We start from the raw sequence: 15,873 nt of genomic DNA, 5'->3' as shown, positions 1-15,873 counted from the left end.
CTTCTCTACTCGATTCCACAACCATAGGAATCTTCTATGTTGGTCAGGACGATGTCCTGCGAGTTAACACTGATTACAAGCACATTAATTGGAGTGAATGTATACAGTAGGATATCACTGACTAACTTCAGCTTTACGCTGTAGGCTACACTCTTTGCATATACAGACCATGTTGGAGGGGGCATACCGAATTGGTTACCGCATTGGGAAAGGTCCGAGTCCACTCGTGCTGACGCCCTTTGCTCCACCTTCTGCTAAGCCTTCAACTGCGTAATTAGCGTAAGACATAGCTCAATGCTGATAATCTGTGAGATGGAGCGGTTGCCGGAAAGAGAAGTTACAGTTCATTCGAAACGAAAACGTTTTCAGGTCTACTTTGACTATAAATACCTGAGGTGGTAGAAGAAAACACCAAGTTAATAGGTCTAATTGACCATTCAAATCATTTCAAGAAGCTTATATATTGCGGCATCTAGGGGATTCACAACAGCATCGTATCTACAGCGTTTCATAATTCCTGGTGATTTCCTCAACTTGCTGCTCTCTCTCTCTCTCTCTCTCTATCTCTTTTCATCATCCCTCCTTGGGCAATCGATAGTAGCTACTATGTGTCTCCTACTGCCACTCTTCATCCGCAAATCGCAAAAGGCAAAGCAACAGTCAGCCTCTAATCAATCCGCGCATGAGCAACAACCACACCCTGTCATGCGGGACGCACGAACGTCCCAAGAGCAGCGCCGACAGGAGACGAATGTACAGGCGAGGTAAGGTGGATGAAGGGAATCTCCTTGGTAGGTTCATATGGTAAATGATAAGCCAAATCAAGCGCTTGACTAACATAACCCAGTCTCCTTGCGTGACTACAGATAGAATAGTTGAATATAAGCGTGATAGACGTTTGAAAAGCATTAGTGGAAGGGTCAGAATGTCAAAGGGTTTGCTATAATATGTTTTTACTTAGACTTAGGTTGTATCTGAATAGAGTACGTGCTTCGATGAGATACCAGCTCATCATTGTCTGGGGTCTGCACTTGCATGAAATGTCTTTCGTCCTCGAGCCCATGTTTGCTCTACTTTGGCCTTGAGTAAGCTCTCCGCTTCCCAATCCATATCCAGGACTACGAAATCCGCACTCAGCCCAGCCTTCAAACACCCTGTCCATGATTCCGCCCAGCGTGAATAGGCTGCCCCTGTCGTGGCCGCACTGACAGCGGCAGCTAACGGCAGTACAAAGTGAGGGTTGACCGTTTCCGTACACTCGGGCTCGATAGCCGACTTTCGTGTCGTGGCATTGTATAGATTAGGCAAGGCCGGATGAGCCGCCGTTGGTGAGTCTGTTCCAAAGGCAATTGGGGCGCCGCCATCGAGGAACTCACGGTAGGCAAATGCGCGGCTACAGCGATGCTTTCCGATCAGCTCCGGCCACGCACGGAACAGAGCAGGGTCCGAATGCACTGGTTGAACCGATGCCGTGATGCCCAATTGCCCAAGGCGCTTTGCATCCTCAGGAGATGTTAGCTCGAGATGCTCGACGCGATGGCGACGCCCTGGCTGTGCTTGAGACAGGGCATCGATAGCGTTCTTAACGGCTTTATCTCCAATCGCATGGATAGCGATCTGCAACCCGGCCGCATCAGCCTTCTTAACGACCGCTTGAAGAAGATCCGTCGGCCAGATAGGATCAACTGGGTTCTCCGAGCCATTGTACGGATCTGTCAATGCGGCCGTACATCCGTCAACAACACCATCGCACATCAATTTAATCCCCATAACACAGAAAGCCGGGGAGGTAGTCTGATTATATTCCCGATGCATCGCGATCGCTTGATCAACAACACCAAACACCACATTCCGGTCCTGGTTATACGGAATGACCCAATGCGCTGCGATATGAAACGGAAAGCTCTCACCACGACGCTGACGCCACGTCCTCAACACCTCCCACTCAACCTCATCCATCCCCATATCAATCATCCCCGTATACCCAGCGGCCGTATAGGCCTCCGCCGCCTCATCTAATGCAGCCAGTTTATCCTCCAACGGAGTTACCTTGGTCAAAAACTGCGGCACAATCCCCAAATGAGCCATCTCACTCAACAACCCCGACGGCCTCCCATTTGCATCCCGATGAATCGTCCCACCAGGTGGATCTGCCAACTTCGCAGCCCCCAACTCCTCTAATGCAGCAGTATTGCACCACCCTGAATGCATATCATTGGCATGGATATACATCGGCCTCGGATCCAGATCATCCAACATACTCGCCAACGCCTGTCCACCGGTGGTAGACTGGATCCAGCCCTTGCAGACAATCCGGGGCTCGGTGGGATGAGCTTTCGCGAAAGATTTGATGGCTTGTCGTATCTCATCTAGTGATTTACATGAGAGGAGATTTAGCTTGCGCTGTGATAGAGCGAAGTCGATGATGTGCATGTGGCTGTCTATGAAACCTGGGACCACGATCTTGTTTTGTAGGTCGATTTCATGGGCGCCAGAGGCTTTGGCTTGTTTGATTGCGTCGTGGCTTGGGGATCCGACGTATTGGATTTGGTCTCTGTTTATGAGCATTGTTTGGTGGAATTCGTACCCGGATGGGTTGTTGGTGGTTGGGGTAAAGATGCGGGCATTGGCGAAGATTGTGGAGGCCATTGTGGGGTATTTAATGGCTTTGAACTGGTAGTATTCTAGACAACGTGTTGTGTTGATGTACTGTATGTGTCTTGTGTAAAGGGGAGTAGGAGGGATTTATGTGCCCTGTTGTACTCGTTGTACTCGAGGGTGTCTGCGCAAAGTGACGCTATTGGTCTATGCAGCCGACGCTTCCCGCCGGTATGTCGTCTTGGCATGTTGTTTCATAAAGGTTCAGAGAGCTTTTTGAAGATACTGAAGAGAGCATCTATAAGCGAGACATGCGAAGCGCATGATAGCTCATTGTGCGTATGGGCACTTTAGTGCTGCACTCAATACACTCGACGCTCAGCTTATAGGAGCCGTCTCTATTACTATAATATAACTGCACGAGGACAATAACTACCGCTGTTCATTGATATTTGCTATAGTGGCATAATGTACATAGATACAAGCCACCATCCTCAACCTCGTGCCACAACACTCAAATAGAAGTCAGTGGTCTTGCTGCGTGCCTTGCGGCCCCAGATAATCATAGGAATCACGAATATCATGGTGCCAAAACACAAGCATCCCGCACTAATGAACATATTCTGAACACCGAGCCCGCTCATCCAGGGATTCACAACAAATGATATGGCTGTTGAGACCACATTACGGATGATTGTGATGACCACAAGGCCTTCGGCGACAAGCTGAGAAAGGTCAACAACGACATCCAGAAGAAAACTGGAGAAGGGTATGTAAACCGAACAAGGGAAAGAAAAAGGAAAGAAAAAGGAAAGAAATCTAGAAAAGAGAATGAAGAAAAAGTCAATGCATACCTCACGATAGGAATCTCCAAAGTACGGCAGGATAATCGAAGTTACGGATCCGATCCCAAAGCCGACAAACGTGGATCCAACCAACGGGATTATGAATGGTTGCTCCTAAAGGAATTTTCCGTTAGCGAGTGATTTGGTCCTCTGCGAGAAATTTGCGAAACACACATTGGCAATGCTAGTTCCATAAAGGAAGAGACCCAGCGGACAAATGATCAGCGGGGCGAGAAGCATATGCAATCTTAGCTCCGGGTCATAGATTCCAGCTCGTCGCCGAGCCATGTACACGACGTAGTAGTCGTTAAGCGGACCGCCATAAATAGACCCTATGACGGCACCCAAAAATGGTGCGATGTTGATGTTCCCCACACCTACTGATGAGAAGTTGTAGGGAGGAGCTGCGAACAGAATAGGCTGTGTCATGGCCAGGATGGCCACCCAGCACATCATCAAGGAATACTGCATCCCAGCGAAAGGCACTGCAGGAATGCGAAACAGCAGGAGGAATGGGCGCCACATATGTTGCCAATATACCTCCAAGGTGACGTTGGCGGTGGGTCCAAAAGTGGTCATTCGCTCGTAATATGTCTTCCGTTTGGGGGTCAGTTCTTCCTCAATCATGGATGGGACTATGCCATTGCTGGGTGGCATTGCGTCTTTGCTCTCGTGGGTGGCAGGTGTTTCAGGATGCTTTTCCTGTGGTGGTACCATCGCCCGGGGGTCTTCGCCAACATAGCAGTTCCCTGTGGGCTTCCCATATTTAGTCTCCTCGTAAGCGAAGATTATCAACAGCAGAACTAATGCGTTAAGAATAGCACACCACCACCATACCCAACGCCACCCTTGACTTTTGATTATATATCCCGCTGGAATCAGGCTGAGGTATGTCTACAGGAATGGTAGTTAGCTTCAGGAGAAACGGGTATTTATGACAGTCTAGCCAGACTTACGCCGATGACCACCGTTGTGGAATAAATACCATTCATGGTTGCTCGCTGGTGGACGAAGAAGAGATCCACAATCTACCACCTCATTCGTGTTAAAGTCAAAGATAGACAAACAGTACTGGCAAAACCTCACTTACAGTCATCTGAACGATGGTATCATTGACAGAGCCAGCGAGCCCTGCCAAAACCTGTAGGACGATATATTGGACTCGTGTCTGGAATAAAGCTTGGCCAATATTGACCAATACCATTGCCAAAGAAGCAAAGATATACACGGGCTTCCTTCCGAATAGAACAGCTGCAGGAATGAAGAAGATACAACCGATGGCAAGACCTGCCAATCCAGCTGCGTAGCTGTCATTAAGATACTTCGATCTGTATCCGAGCTCAGCTGTCAGAGAGGGCCAGATAACGGTCCCAACATCAAGGCTGGCTATCCGTCAACATCCAGTGAAGGCTATATAATAACTAGAAGTTACATACGTTGCGAAAACCATCAAGGTAAACAGGCATGCAATTGAAAGGTTGATCGCCTTTTGATACGTCGGCCAGTTCTATGCAGTAGTCATGGTTAGCAGGTCTGCCATTTCAATATGCCAGGGAGTAATTATAAAAGACGGCCATCAGGGAAAGCTTACCAACGGCTCATTAGGGTCGTTGGATGGTCGCGGCTGGAGAATGATATGACCGTCACCATCTTCGGCTCCATCGAGATCAATACGTCCTTGAAGATCCCACAGTTAGCTCCACATATTAACAAGGGCACCTTGGATATCTACCTTCTCCAAAGTACACCGTTCCAGGCGGTGTTGACGGCCTTCTCTCATTATCCTGTCTTACGCCAAATGACTCTGTCATCGAGACTAGGGAACTGGTTACTTTCCCTTTGAAGGATTCCAGGTAAATTAAAGATGAACGATGAAAGGGAAGATCAGTGTCGAGACTGAGAAACCAGTAATCCAAGAGATAGGGGTCTTTGACAACATTCGCCGTGGTAGATTCGTTTAGGTTTAGATTGAGTCAAGGTATAATATCCATCCACAGACACCCCAAGAGCGAGTGCCATGGTATATATATAATGCGTTATGCTTTGTGTAGTATAAGAAAATTCAAGAAACTGTAGTAGATAGTTAATTCAACAATCCATACAAGATATCCGTACAGCCCATTTAGTAGAATAATGAAGGATGGTGTGTAGGACTGTTTGAACTCCATATAAATTTCCCGATACGGAGAGAATGGCGCAAAGTGTTGCCATTGGTTGAAATGGCCAGAATGGGTCCTCCTCGGCTGGATTGGCCAATGGCAATGCCTATGACATGGTCGGTTCTCCGCAGCAAAAGAGCAAATCTATCACGAATTCAAACCTCCATCTCTTGCTCAACGCCTCTTGATCTCGCCAACAGACGGTATCTCTTCGACTATACTATCGATCCTTGAGTTGAACCCCGCAAACCACGACTCGAGTGCGTTCCACCCCACAACCAAATCTCTCTCCACAAATGATAAGCACTTGGCGATAGTGTGTCATTGAATCAGAATGCTGATGCCTTATCAGATAGTGGATTCGCCACGGCAATTGACCGTATCGTGAGAATACTGAGCATCGGTTTGAAAACCTTGTTGCCACTACATCGTACACCAGGACATATACTATATTCGTTGTAGGGTACACATTCCCCATTGGGCCAAGCTCTCGGGATTAGTAGGCCTATTTGCCAGCGGTTTATCGCTGACAAGATTGCTAAGCGGCCTCTGAATCGTCTTCGCTAGAGCTAACCTTGCGTCGTCTAACCCCAAAAACAATATCATTCTACGCTTACCTACCGTGGAACGCTCCTTCTGAGTAGGTCATGTGCATCGGTAGGCCCTAATTTCCACTGGTATGGGGAAGGTCATGTCCTAGTATAGTAGTCCTGGAGTTCAAATCAAGACTGTCTGAAATGACATCTCAAACGAAGAACTACCGTCCACCCCGTCGACGACCAGCGCATCTAAGGACAAAAACTGGCTGCCTCACATGTGGGTACTCTCCACTTCATACCTCCGTCTTTAATCTCTTGTAAACTAACCCACCCCACAGGCAGAAAGAGGAAGAAGAAATGTGATGAGACCCCAGGAACATGCTCCAACTGCGCCCGAAGATGGCTGCCCTGCGAATGGCCAGTAAACGCCCACGGCACTCAAAAGTATCCAACAACAGCATGTCCATCACCCAACAGAGGTGATCAGTCTGGAAGAGCACCCCAACGCTTGGGAAATGATTGGCATGTTGTCCATTATGATTTTACGGCAGACTGCGCAGCCGGCTCATTGGGTACCGGGAATGAAATCCTGCGGTTGACTTGTGCTAGCCCAAGCAGCCATAGCGACAGAACCTTGACTATGCATAATAGCGCCCCTGTTATCCTCCACTCTACGCCATGGACGATGCATCCGTCTCCCGCCGTAACTCCTGCAAGTGCTCCTTTATTTGAGTTTCTAAAGGCGGTGTTTCTCCGCCAACTGGTTCGACCACTGGCCCATGATACCGTCATCGAGTCCGCATTTCAGGAATCTTTAGCACTCGCAACACGTACTCCCTTCTATATGCATTCGCTTCTAGCCTGCTGTGGTACAGAAATACCAGTGGACGATATAGATACGCAAGAACACTTTCAGAAGCTCGCCCGCGTTCATTACGTCAAAGCCATTGCTGGATTGCGCGAAAGCTTGGATAGCGGTATGTCAGATGTACAAAATACTGCAATCATCAGAACATCGCTCATGTTGTGCATCTATGAGGTACGTATATATATCGATATGCGGTCCAATGGTACTGATGCTAGGATCCAGAGATCAAAGCCACGCCTCTCAAGGGGGGTAGATGCTCATATCCTTGGTTTGGCACAATTGATTCAGCTAAAATTTCGACATGACAATTCACCGTCCGAGTTTGGATCGGAAGCAGACACCGCCATAGCCCGTCTCATGCTTGAGGCCTTTATATTCCATGCGACGACCAGTATCCCCTTCCAACAAACGATGGAACAGCCCGAGCCTGTCGAGGCCGCTCTTTCAATAGCCGAGAGTAGACTCCAAAAAATGTTCCGATGGAGGGTCCCTATATATCCTGAGTCGCCTGTGCTTGGGGCGCCGCCCAAGCTGTTTGTATATGCCCGGGAGATCGCACTAATGCACGAGAGGTCCTCCACAGAAGGCGTTGATATTGAAAGATGTTATGAGTTACAAGACCTTCTTTCTCAGCTAGGCGAAGATTTCAAGGAGCCACAGCCCTTGTCCGAGGATAACGTCGTGCATTCCACTGAAGACGATCGCATATTTACGTCTTTCCGAACACCTCTTTTACTAGGTCCGAGGCTGTATATTGTTGTCTCGAAGATACTTCTAAGGCATATGACGAACAGCTTAACCCCAGATAGCTCTTTGGCAGAATTAGTCTGTGAGGGCATGTACCTTGTTAACCAGCTTGACCCCTTGGCAGACTATTATGCCGAATACTACGGTTGGCCGATGGTAGTTCTGGGAACGTATACCACTGACAGCACACAGCGAACTTGTCTCTTGGCTAAGGCTGTTGCCTTCTGGAAAGCGACGAGAAATGGAACGATGAGGCGGCTGGTGGATATGCTGACTTCACTGTGGCAGATATGAGCAGATATGAAACCACGATGTATGAAGTAGAGGCCATCTTGGGCCATGTCATATTACGACAAATGGCTTGCTGTACTTTTTCACTACTGTATATAATCTGACTGCCTAGTTGGTAGAACTCGGCCGGCCAATTATTTACCCCGTTAATTTGGCCCCAAAGGGAGACTTAGTCAAGTCTCGTTGCTTTAATCTGCAACGGAAATTTTAATTAACGTATGATGCGTGTCTTCGAACAAACACTTTCGAATGGACCTTCTTCCTGCACCCGAAATATCGCAGATTGGTAGCCAGTGGTTGTGGAATGCCCTAGCTACATCCATGAAGCGATAAAAGCTAGTTCGACTGCCACGCGTTAAGAGCAACAGAGAAGAGGAACTACTTTCTTGGCTAATTTAACTATCTGGAACGAGCGCCTATTCCTTACCCCGCTAGTTGCGCGCGTTATTTAATTTCCAAGGCCGCTCTTCGTAGCCTGTCATAACTCGTGCGCTCTTCTCTTCTCATCTCAGCCACCTTGTTCTTCCTTAAATCCGCACCCAGAATAACCTTTTCCATAGAATGCGGCTCAGGTCGTTCTCTAGGCTGGGCAGTTAGGGAATGAAGATATGAATCATGGAAGTCGATATCCTTCCAGAACTTAGCCTCTCCAGCGCCATTCTCCAGTTCCTTGACTTTAGCTTTAAGTTAATGTCCCTGGGTAATGGCGAACCAGTCGACGGACTGCCTATAACCACCGGTCTAAATGAAATATACACAACGCTACACCGACTGAGGTGGGGTCTCGCGAGTCGACTTGCAATGAAGTGGTCAAGCGATGGTTCGATGTCAGTTCCGGAGCTGAGACTTCAAACCACTGCGCAGTCTTGTCAAGCCCTATGTGAACAATTACTCGCCGTGGTCAATGAATTACAGCTCCAGCACAATTCTCCCCGTGTCGCCGGTTCTTTTCGTCTAACCTTGCGAGTAGTGTGGAAGAAGAAAGAAATTGATATGCTAGAAGGACGGCTGGAGGCGTACAGAAAGGAGATGACAATCGTACTTAGTATTATCCTACGGTAGATTACCCCACCATAATGCAGTGTATTGCGCTGACTGGAAAAATCTGGAGATAGACAATCCAGTATAGTACATGAGCTACAAAGGCTAAAGAACCAGAATCAGCAGATGGAAATGAAACAGACCCGCCGGCTCAAGGATATTACGAACAGCCTCAGAGAAATTAGGGATCAGGTAATTAGCGCGCGGATGGGCACATCTACTACTATTGAACCTCATCAACTGGCTCATCTGGTCTTTGCAATATCCGACCTAGCGCAAAGCGTATCGTACACCAGCAACGTACAAAGATTCCTTCGGACACTATACTTTCGAGCGATGAAGGACCGCCATACGAGGATAAAAGCTGCCCATGAGAAGACCTTCACTTGGATATTTGAAACAAAAACAGGAACTATCACCGGCTCTTCAACAAATCTAGGGATACATAATTGGCTCCGGTCAGATAGCGGCATATATTGGGTCTCTGGTAAACCAGCATCGGGAAAGTCGACTGTGATGAAATATTTAGCCACTCATCCAGAGACCCATGACAGTCTGAGGTTATGGGCGGGGAATAAGAGGTTGATTGTCGCTAGCTACTTTTTCTGCGGCGCAGGCACCGCCATGCAAAAGTCGCAGGCTGGTCTACTGCAAACTCTTCTCTATGACATATTTAGATACCACCCGGATCTGATTTGCGTTACATGCCTGTCAAGATGGGAAGGTGTCAAATTCGACCAGCAGGGTGACAGCGCATGGTGTTTAGAGGACCTACTTGAGGCACTGAACACGCTTGTTGGCCAAACCACTATCCCATCGAAGTTCTGCTTCTTTATTGACGGTTTGGACGAATATACGGGCGATCATTTGGAGATTATCAACCTGTTCGACTCTTTAGCTCAATCAGAAAACATCAAAATATGTCTGTCAAGTCGGCCATGGGGTATGTTTGAAGACGCCTATGGGGCGCGAGCTGACCATAAATTGTACCTCGAGAATCTCACCCAAGACGACATGAAGGCGTACATACAGAGTGAATTCAGTCTTCACCCAGAATGGGAATCGCTAGTACAAAAAGACTCGCGCTATCATGCTTTCGTTACTGAAATCGCGGAGAGGGCTCAGGGTGTCTTCCTCTGGCTGGTTCTGGTAGTTCGCTTACTTCGTGAAGGGATATCTAATGGGGACACCTTGTCCTTTCTACAGAAAAGGCTAAGAAGGATCCCGGGCGATCTTAACATGTTCTTTGAATACATGCTAGAATCGCTGGATCCAATCTACGAGACCTGTGTGTCGCATATATTCACGATCGCCTTGACGGCTCCTGAGCCCCTCCCTCTGATGGTGTATACCTTTGTCGAAAGTGAGCTTGAGGATGAAAACTACGCCCTCGTAGAGGGCGCTAAGCCCCTCGGTATGCGAGAGACTCGGCAGCAATTGGATCAAGCCCGCAGACAGCTCGATGGCAGGTATAAAGGCCTTCTACATGTATCTCAACGATGGAATGACCAGCGTGCCCTGCGTTTTCGTGTTGGGCTTTCGCATCGAACATTCAGGGATTTTCTAGCGGATGAAATGCAGCTGCAGTTCAGCAATAACCTTCCAAGAAACTTCGACGCACATTTATCTTTACTAAAGGCGTATGTGGCAACGATGAAAATGGTAGCCCGGACGAAGAAGCCGGATGACTCTATCGATTTCCTACAAGCCTTCCGCGACGACGCCATGTATTACGCTCGGCAGGTTGAACTCCGCACCAAGCGCCCTACAACCGAGTTGTTGGATGAAATTGCTCATGTGCTAGAAAGATCATTATCGCCAAGCAGAACAAACGCCATGACGGAGTGCATTTGATATGTCTTCGGGTTTCCTCTGCAAGTTACCGCACCAGATGGATATATACAGTCTGGCTAGGGACGATGGAGCTTCCTGCAATGTCTCGCGCGGGCCCTTCAACGCAGTTCCATAATACTAGGAACAGCTCACTAGAGAGGCTCTTGAAGATCTTATTAAGGACATTCAAGGGAAACATAGTTCCAGAACCACGAAAGCTGAAGTTTCTGTCACCAATGACGGCACAAATATCGAGACACTCTAGAAATCTAACTCTCCTTCCTACGACATAGTGTAGAATTAGCCAAAGTCTAAGGATTAAAGGAAGGTTTCGCACGGCTAAATACTCTGTATTACGCTCAACAGTACAGTGCGTGTTCCTGAATAAGTTCAGAAACCAAGCTGTTGTGAACGACGGACACCAGGCACAGCTTTCCGCCTTCCGCGCTTTAACTCTTCAATAATGTGCGGCGTCCAGGTTCCTGTATGCGTGTGCTAACTGCTTATTTTAAACTTTTCGTAAAATTGAGTTGGACCTTTGAGAGCACGCTAAAGAAGAAGCTTGGTCATGGATGATCGACGAGGAAACTGACGGTTGGGCTGAGGTTCCGGAATCGAATACATTTTGTTTCCAAGGGCGATATGCCCTGGATGTGCATAAAGTCACAATACGAGTACATCTCTTCACTTTACATAATTTGTATCGATGATATCGGTGTTGCTTCAAGTCTACGGACGGACGGGGTGATCTCGCCATTCCCTATAAGAGATAGAGATAGACATTCACATTATCTAGGAAGAATACGGTGGTTGAGGAACGAACGGCTTTCAGAGGTTCGTATGTATATTCTACACAGCGCTTAGTTTAGAAGAGGTGACTCACAGTGTTCACCCTGAATATAGCAAAGATCAATGTTGCTCGGGCCGGAATCAGTTGGTTTACCTAATTTAATCCTGGGTTGTCTATAGAATGCCGCAGGCTTACGTAGGGAGCGGGGGACCAAAAAAGCATCACCATAAGAATAGTCCCTCCACTTAGACACTAGTTCTTGGAGGAAAAGTTGATTCTAGAGCCATTTCCTACCCAAAACGGAGATGGTGATCGTCACCCCACTGTGGGTTCCTGGGCAGAATTTCGCGCCCTTCAACTCGGTCTCAGTATATTCCGATGGGACTCACAAGCTTCTTAGTTATTACAACCCTTAATTGGAGGTCAAGTAATCTATGTCTTAGGCTAGGACGAGGAAAAAGGAGGTTAGCTATCAGGATGTGATTTTGTGAGTTGTGGTTCGAGAGAGACATCAAGGCCCCCTATTTCAGCCCCTGTGCCAACCCCAGACTTTGGCTGACCGAGGGGAAGGACGGACGGAATTCCGGAATTAGCACGCTAATCACAAGCCAGGTGTTACGCTCAGTCAGCTAAATGTTGATAGTGGAATGAGAACATCAGGGGTAGGTAGCCTTGAGATCTGCGACTGCCAAGAGCTTCCGAGAGAATATCATTACCACGTTAGTAGACACACCCACAACAACTCCACGTTCAAACTCGCCTTGTCGGTAAAACCGGATAGCAGGAATTATGGCAGAGGAGGCATGGGGTACTCCGTAGGGAAAGGACTTCATGCCTATAGACTGGCTGTTTAAAGAGTATGCGCCATACTCATCTTCCTGCAGACTCCTTCACCTGAATATTAGCTGTAATGATATGAGATTTTATACGACGACTTGATGATAGATGAAAGATGTAGACTATTGCCTGTGTGGAGATTGCACGTACCTTAATGCCTCACATGCCTGATAGAGTTACAGCCCTGCAAATCATACCAATGGTTCGGAAACTATTGGCTTCACACATAGCTCCCTTCCACAACGGTGGAGTGCCGAGATGAACGTACCGAGTATATATAGAAACAGCTCTTATCTAATCGAGCTTTTATAAAGATATATAAGGACCTAGGAGAGCTCGACTGTTCTTTTCTTCAGCAATTCTAAGACAAGAGCCTCCAGCAAACGATTAAACAGGACATTATATTCGATCCCAAGTTTCCACTTATACCAACGCAAACATGAGATTCTCCTTCCTCGCCGCCTTCACCCTCATTACTACTGCTCTTGCAGCTCCCCAGCAACAGGGTGGTGGTAGCGTTCAGAAGACCGTATGTTCAGGCTCCGACCCAAATCCTTGAAAGGTTGCTTAGAATATTCTAGATCCCTATCGGCGCTCCCTGCAAAAAGGACGGTACCATGGGTGTCTGCGACGGAGGGTTCTGCTTGGTAAGTTCTTAACTGCCATTGAAGTGGTCTATAGTAACTAACCCAATGTACAGCAAGACGAGAAGGCCGATCAGGGCGTCTGCAAGGCCCAGAACTAAGCGCTCCATATCGGCTGACTAGATCGATTGAAAGGGGAGGGGGAAGAGGTTATCTCGAGCTCGCTATTCGGGAAGTGTGTATATAAGGCTAGAATAGTGCATTATCTTTAATCTTAATCATTTCATGCCATCTTAAGACCTACCGGCTGCAGCTACGAGGGTTATATAGACACTAGACGCGGCGAGAATAAGTCCTGGTGATTTTGGGTCACGTAACAGCATCACAAAGTAAATATCTTAATGGAAGCTCTGCAAACCTCCTTACTCCCGGGTATTGGGACCTGGTCTTAGCCCACTTCGCTTCAGTGATGTCCCTGGGAAATCCCATAGTCTAGCTCATGAGAGTTGAAAACGTTTAACCAGTATCATAATTTCGATAGGGAGAATTATATGGCTTGTTATTGGCATATATACAGGCTTCCGAAAATAGCTGCCGAGCCATCAAGGTCGTCGCGGTGCTCTGGGATACAGCGCAACGGGAACACCCGCTACTCTCGACGCCACACTGAAATCCTGTCCTGAACTTCTCCTGTCCTATCTACTCCAATATCGTGCGTCCGCGCGGGCTGCCAATATGCAACCCGTTGGAGCGCCCGTTCACCTGGCTTCCGGAGAGGATCGCTTTTGCATCGGCCATAATCATCGTAGGGGATTGTTTCGCCGGGATGTTTCAAGTGTTCCATATATATTTCCGATGAAACCCCCCATGGCGAGCCAGGTAACAAAGGATCTTTGTTTCTGGGGTACTCGAGGCAGATCAGATTACTGTGGGGCGACGGGGCAAGAAGTTGGGTATGTCGAAGCGCCCATTTTGGGCGCATTGATGGGTTCAGTGCGCAAAAAAACTATGATTGTAACAGTATCAGGTTAATGGAAACCCTTGATCCCAAGTCTGTGTTAACCAATTACGGGAGAGTAGCTTTCTTTCTTTCTTTCTTTCTTTCTTACCTCCCCCTTCAAACACGAAAACGAGCGAGAATTTGTTTTAACGATACATATTTGCAGAAAAAGAATATCAAGAATCAGATCGAGGAGGGTATCGCTTACTCTATAGTCGTAAATCAACTCAAAGCAGTTCAGCGGCAACCCGAGCTCCTGCAACCAGTCGTCTTTGAAGAAATCGCCCTGAATGAAGAAAACGCTCCCCAGGCCTACCTCCAGGTCCCGGGCCGGATACCGGTGGTGGTTTCGGGCTTCTTCCTGCTTGCACTCCTTGACAGCGACCGCACTGCATTCCAGTCCGTAGGCATCGTAACCAAAGCTTGCGAGGAGGAGCACATCGACGCCTCTTCCACACCCTGGGACCAGCGCCTTTTTGCGGCGCAGATTCCCCTGACCATCGTCGATTAGAGGACCACCCAGAATAGATCGGTGCTGGGTCAATGCATCCTCCATTGCAGGGTTGGGATATTCTTTATCCCAGATCTGGAATTCACCCAAGTTCCAGATATTAGCCCAGCCATCCACGTACTTTTCTCCTTGGTAGTTGATAAAGAATCTAGATGTGTCCATCGCTGTAGTAAAGTACTTATTTTTGAACCTCCAGAGCAAGTGGTCGATAATTGCGTGCTAGAAAGCAGAAATGAGCATGAACACGTGTGATAAATTGCAGCTCAGGCTCAGACTGGTCACACGCATTGCGTTGCATTGAGTCTAGATATGTCGGCTACATCCGGTTATGCATAAGTACCCTTCAAGGGGTGGTCAGGTATCCATGAGAAATTACCTGCAAGTTGGGAAGACTACAACAAGCCCTCTGAGAGATAAAAGGAAAGGGCTCGAATCCAAAAGCATTTGAAACATCGAGGGTAAAAGAACTATACCATAAAGTAGTAGAGCTAAGCCTAACTATGTAACGTGGTTGTCCAAATGACAAAATTCACCCCACTATGCAAGCCCGATCCGCTAAACCTCATCTCATTGCGGAAACTTTCTCCGCAATGGTCTTGTATCTGTTTCGGCCGAAACCGACCCTAAACCTCAATTAATAGTACATCGACACTGCATCCAGCATCATTAGCCCCGTGGTGTTAAAAAGGCCTAGGGTGGAGATTTCCTCCAGTTAACCCTTTCAGAAAAGCGGCTGATTGACCAGACGAGTGCTTAGAGGTAAGAGGAGAAGAGCGACATGAGATATGTAACAGACTGCTTTCAAGATATTGCATTAAGTACATTGTGGGCCTTTTGCCTGTGGCTGGAATGACGAAGCTGATGCGAGAGGTATGTTACTATCAAAGATCTGATCTGACGGAAGAGCGGCTATTAGACATATGCTGTGTAACTGGATATCGCCGTTGGTAGGGCACAGGGCAACCCGCCAGTCTTCTGCGGTATCGTACGCTCTAGTATGGCTCTTGTCCAATAGAAAAGGTGTTGAAGCTTGCCTTGTGGCGCCAGAATTGTATCAGTTGTATAGAGATTATTACGGATATCGTTACTCTTGTATACAATATCGGGATGGCTTGGTTTGCTTCAGCTACGTAGTACCACTGTGTTTTAATTGAATTTTTCTTTCTTTTTTCTTTTTTCATTCTACTTCTTTCTTTCTCTCTCTCCCTTTTTTTTTTTTTTTTTTTTTTT

At 47.5% G+C, this 15,873-nt stretch overlaps 6 protein-coding genes across 6 annotated transcripts; 3 read left to right on the top strand and 3 right to left on the bottom strand.

The window, feature by feature from the left end:
• Positions 1-1,011: 1,011 nt before the first annotated feature.
• BDW43DRAFT_321544 (amidohydrolase) lies at positions 1,012-2,649 on the bottom strand (the record flags this gene model as incomplete). The annotated part of the gene is made up of 1 exon (XM_032049354.1): positions 1,012-2,649. The coding sequence occupies one exon, from the start codon at positions 2,647-2,649 to the stop codon at positions 1,012-1,014; it is 1,638 nt and encodes a 545-aa protein (XP_031897074.1).
• Positions 2,650-3,092: 443 nt separating this feature from the next.
• Positions 3,093-5,254, bottom strand: BDW43DRAFT_314108 (major facilitator superfamily domain-containing protein; the record flags this gene model as incomplete). Its single annotated transcript, XM_032047735.1, has 8 exons — positions 3,093-3,323; positions 3,453-3,557; positions 3,618-4,337; positions 4,400-4,471; positions 4,534-4,825; positions 4,880-4,950; positions 5,035-5,120; positions 5,176-5,254. The coding sequence occupies 8 exons, from the start codon at positions 5,252-5,254 to the stop codon at positions 3,093-3,095; spliced, it is 1,656 nt and encodes a 551-aa protein (XP_031897073.1).
• A 521-nt stretch (positions 5,255-5,775) lies between these two features.
• BDW43DRAFT_285920 (Zn(II)2Cys6 transcription factor) lies at positions 5,776-8,281 on the top strand. The gene is made up of 4 exons (XM_032042995.1): positions 5,776-5,862; positions 5,955-6,418; positions 6,480-7,180; positions 7,232-8,281. Exons 2-4 carry the CDS (start codon positions 6,340-6,342, stop codon positions 8,048-8,050), a joined length of 1,599 nt encoding a protein of 532 aa, XP_031897072.1. The 5' UTR covers positions 5,776-5,862; positions 5,955-6,339; the 3' UTR covers positions 8,051-8,281.
• A 381-nt stretch (positions 8,282-8,662) lies between these two features.
• On the top strand, positions 8,663-10,942 carry BDW43DRAFT_314106 (uncharacterized protein; the record flags this gene model as incomplete). The annotated part of the gene is made up of 2 exons (XM_032047734.1): positions 8,663-9,105; positions 9,163-10,942. 2 exons carry the CDS (start codon positions 8,663-8,665, stop codon positions 10,940-10,942), a joined length of 2,223 nt encoding a protein of 740 aa, XP_031897071.1.
• A 2,045-nt stretch (positions 10,943-12,987) lies between these two features.
• Positions 12,988-13,293, top strand: BDW43DRAFT_314105 (uncharacterized protein; the record flags this gene model as incomplete). Its single annotated transcript, XM_032047733.1, has 3 exons — positions 12,988-13,077; positions 13,130-13,195; positions 13,249-13,293. The coding sequence occupies 3 exons, from the start codon at positions 12,988-12,990 to the stop codon at positions 13,291-13,293; spliced, it is 201 nt and encodes a 66-aa protein (XP_031897070.1).
• Positions 13,294-13,781: 488 nt separating this feature from the next.
• BDW43DRAFT_321541 (putative thiol methyltransferase) lies at positions 13,782-15,046 on the bottom strand (the record flags this gene model as incomplete). Its single annotated transcript, XM_032049353.1, has 2 exons — positions 14,341-15,046; positions 13,782-14,138 (listed from the first exon to the last, which is right to left on the bottom strand). Exons 1-2 carry the CDS (start codon positions 14,803-14,805, stop codon positions 13,782-13,784), a joined length of 822 nt encoding a protein of 273 aa, XP_031897069.1. The 5' UTR covers positions 14,806-15,046.
• Positions 15,047-15,873: the final 827 nt, after the last annotated feature.

Source organism: Aspergillus alliaceus (assembly GCF_009176365.1).
Source record: "Aspergillus alliaceus strain CBS 536.65 unplaced genomic scaffold BDW43scaffold_44, whole genome shotgun sequence".
NCBI classification, from domain to species: domain Eukaryota; kingdom Fungi; phylum Ascomycota; class Eurotiomycetes; order Eurotiales; family Aspergillaceae; genus Aspergillus; species Aspergillus alliaceus.
This window is presented reverse-complemented; position numbering and strand designations above follow the sequence as displayed.

Coding starts and splice junctions, on each gene's coding strand:
- BDW43DRAFT_285920 (XM_032042995.1), top strand. CDS start 6,340: ATGACATCTCAAACGAAGAACTACCGTCCACCCCGTCGACGACCAGCG. Junction 6,419..6,479: donor AAAAACTGGCTGCCTCACAT/GTGGGTACTCTC, acceptor CCCACCCCACAG/GCAGAAAGAGGAAGAAGAAA. Junction 7,181..7,231: donor TCATGTTGTGCATCTATGAG/GTACGTATATAT, acceptor GCTAGGATCCAG/AGATCAAAGCCACGCCTCTC.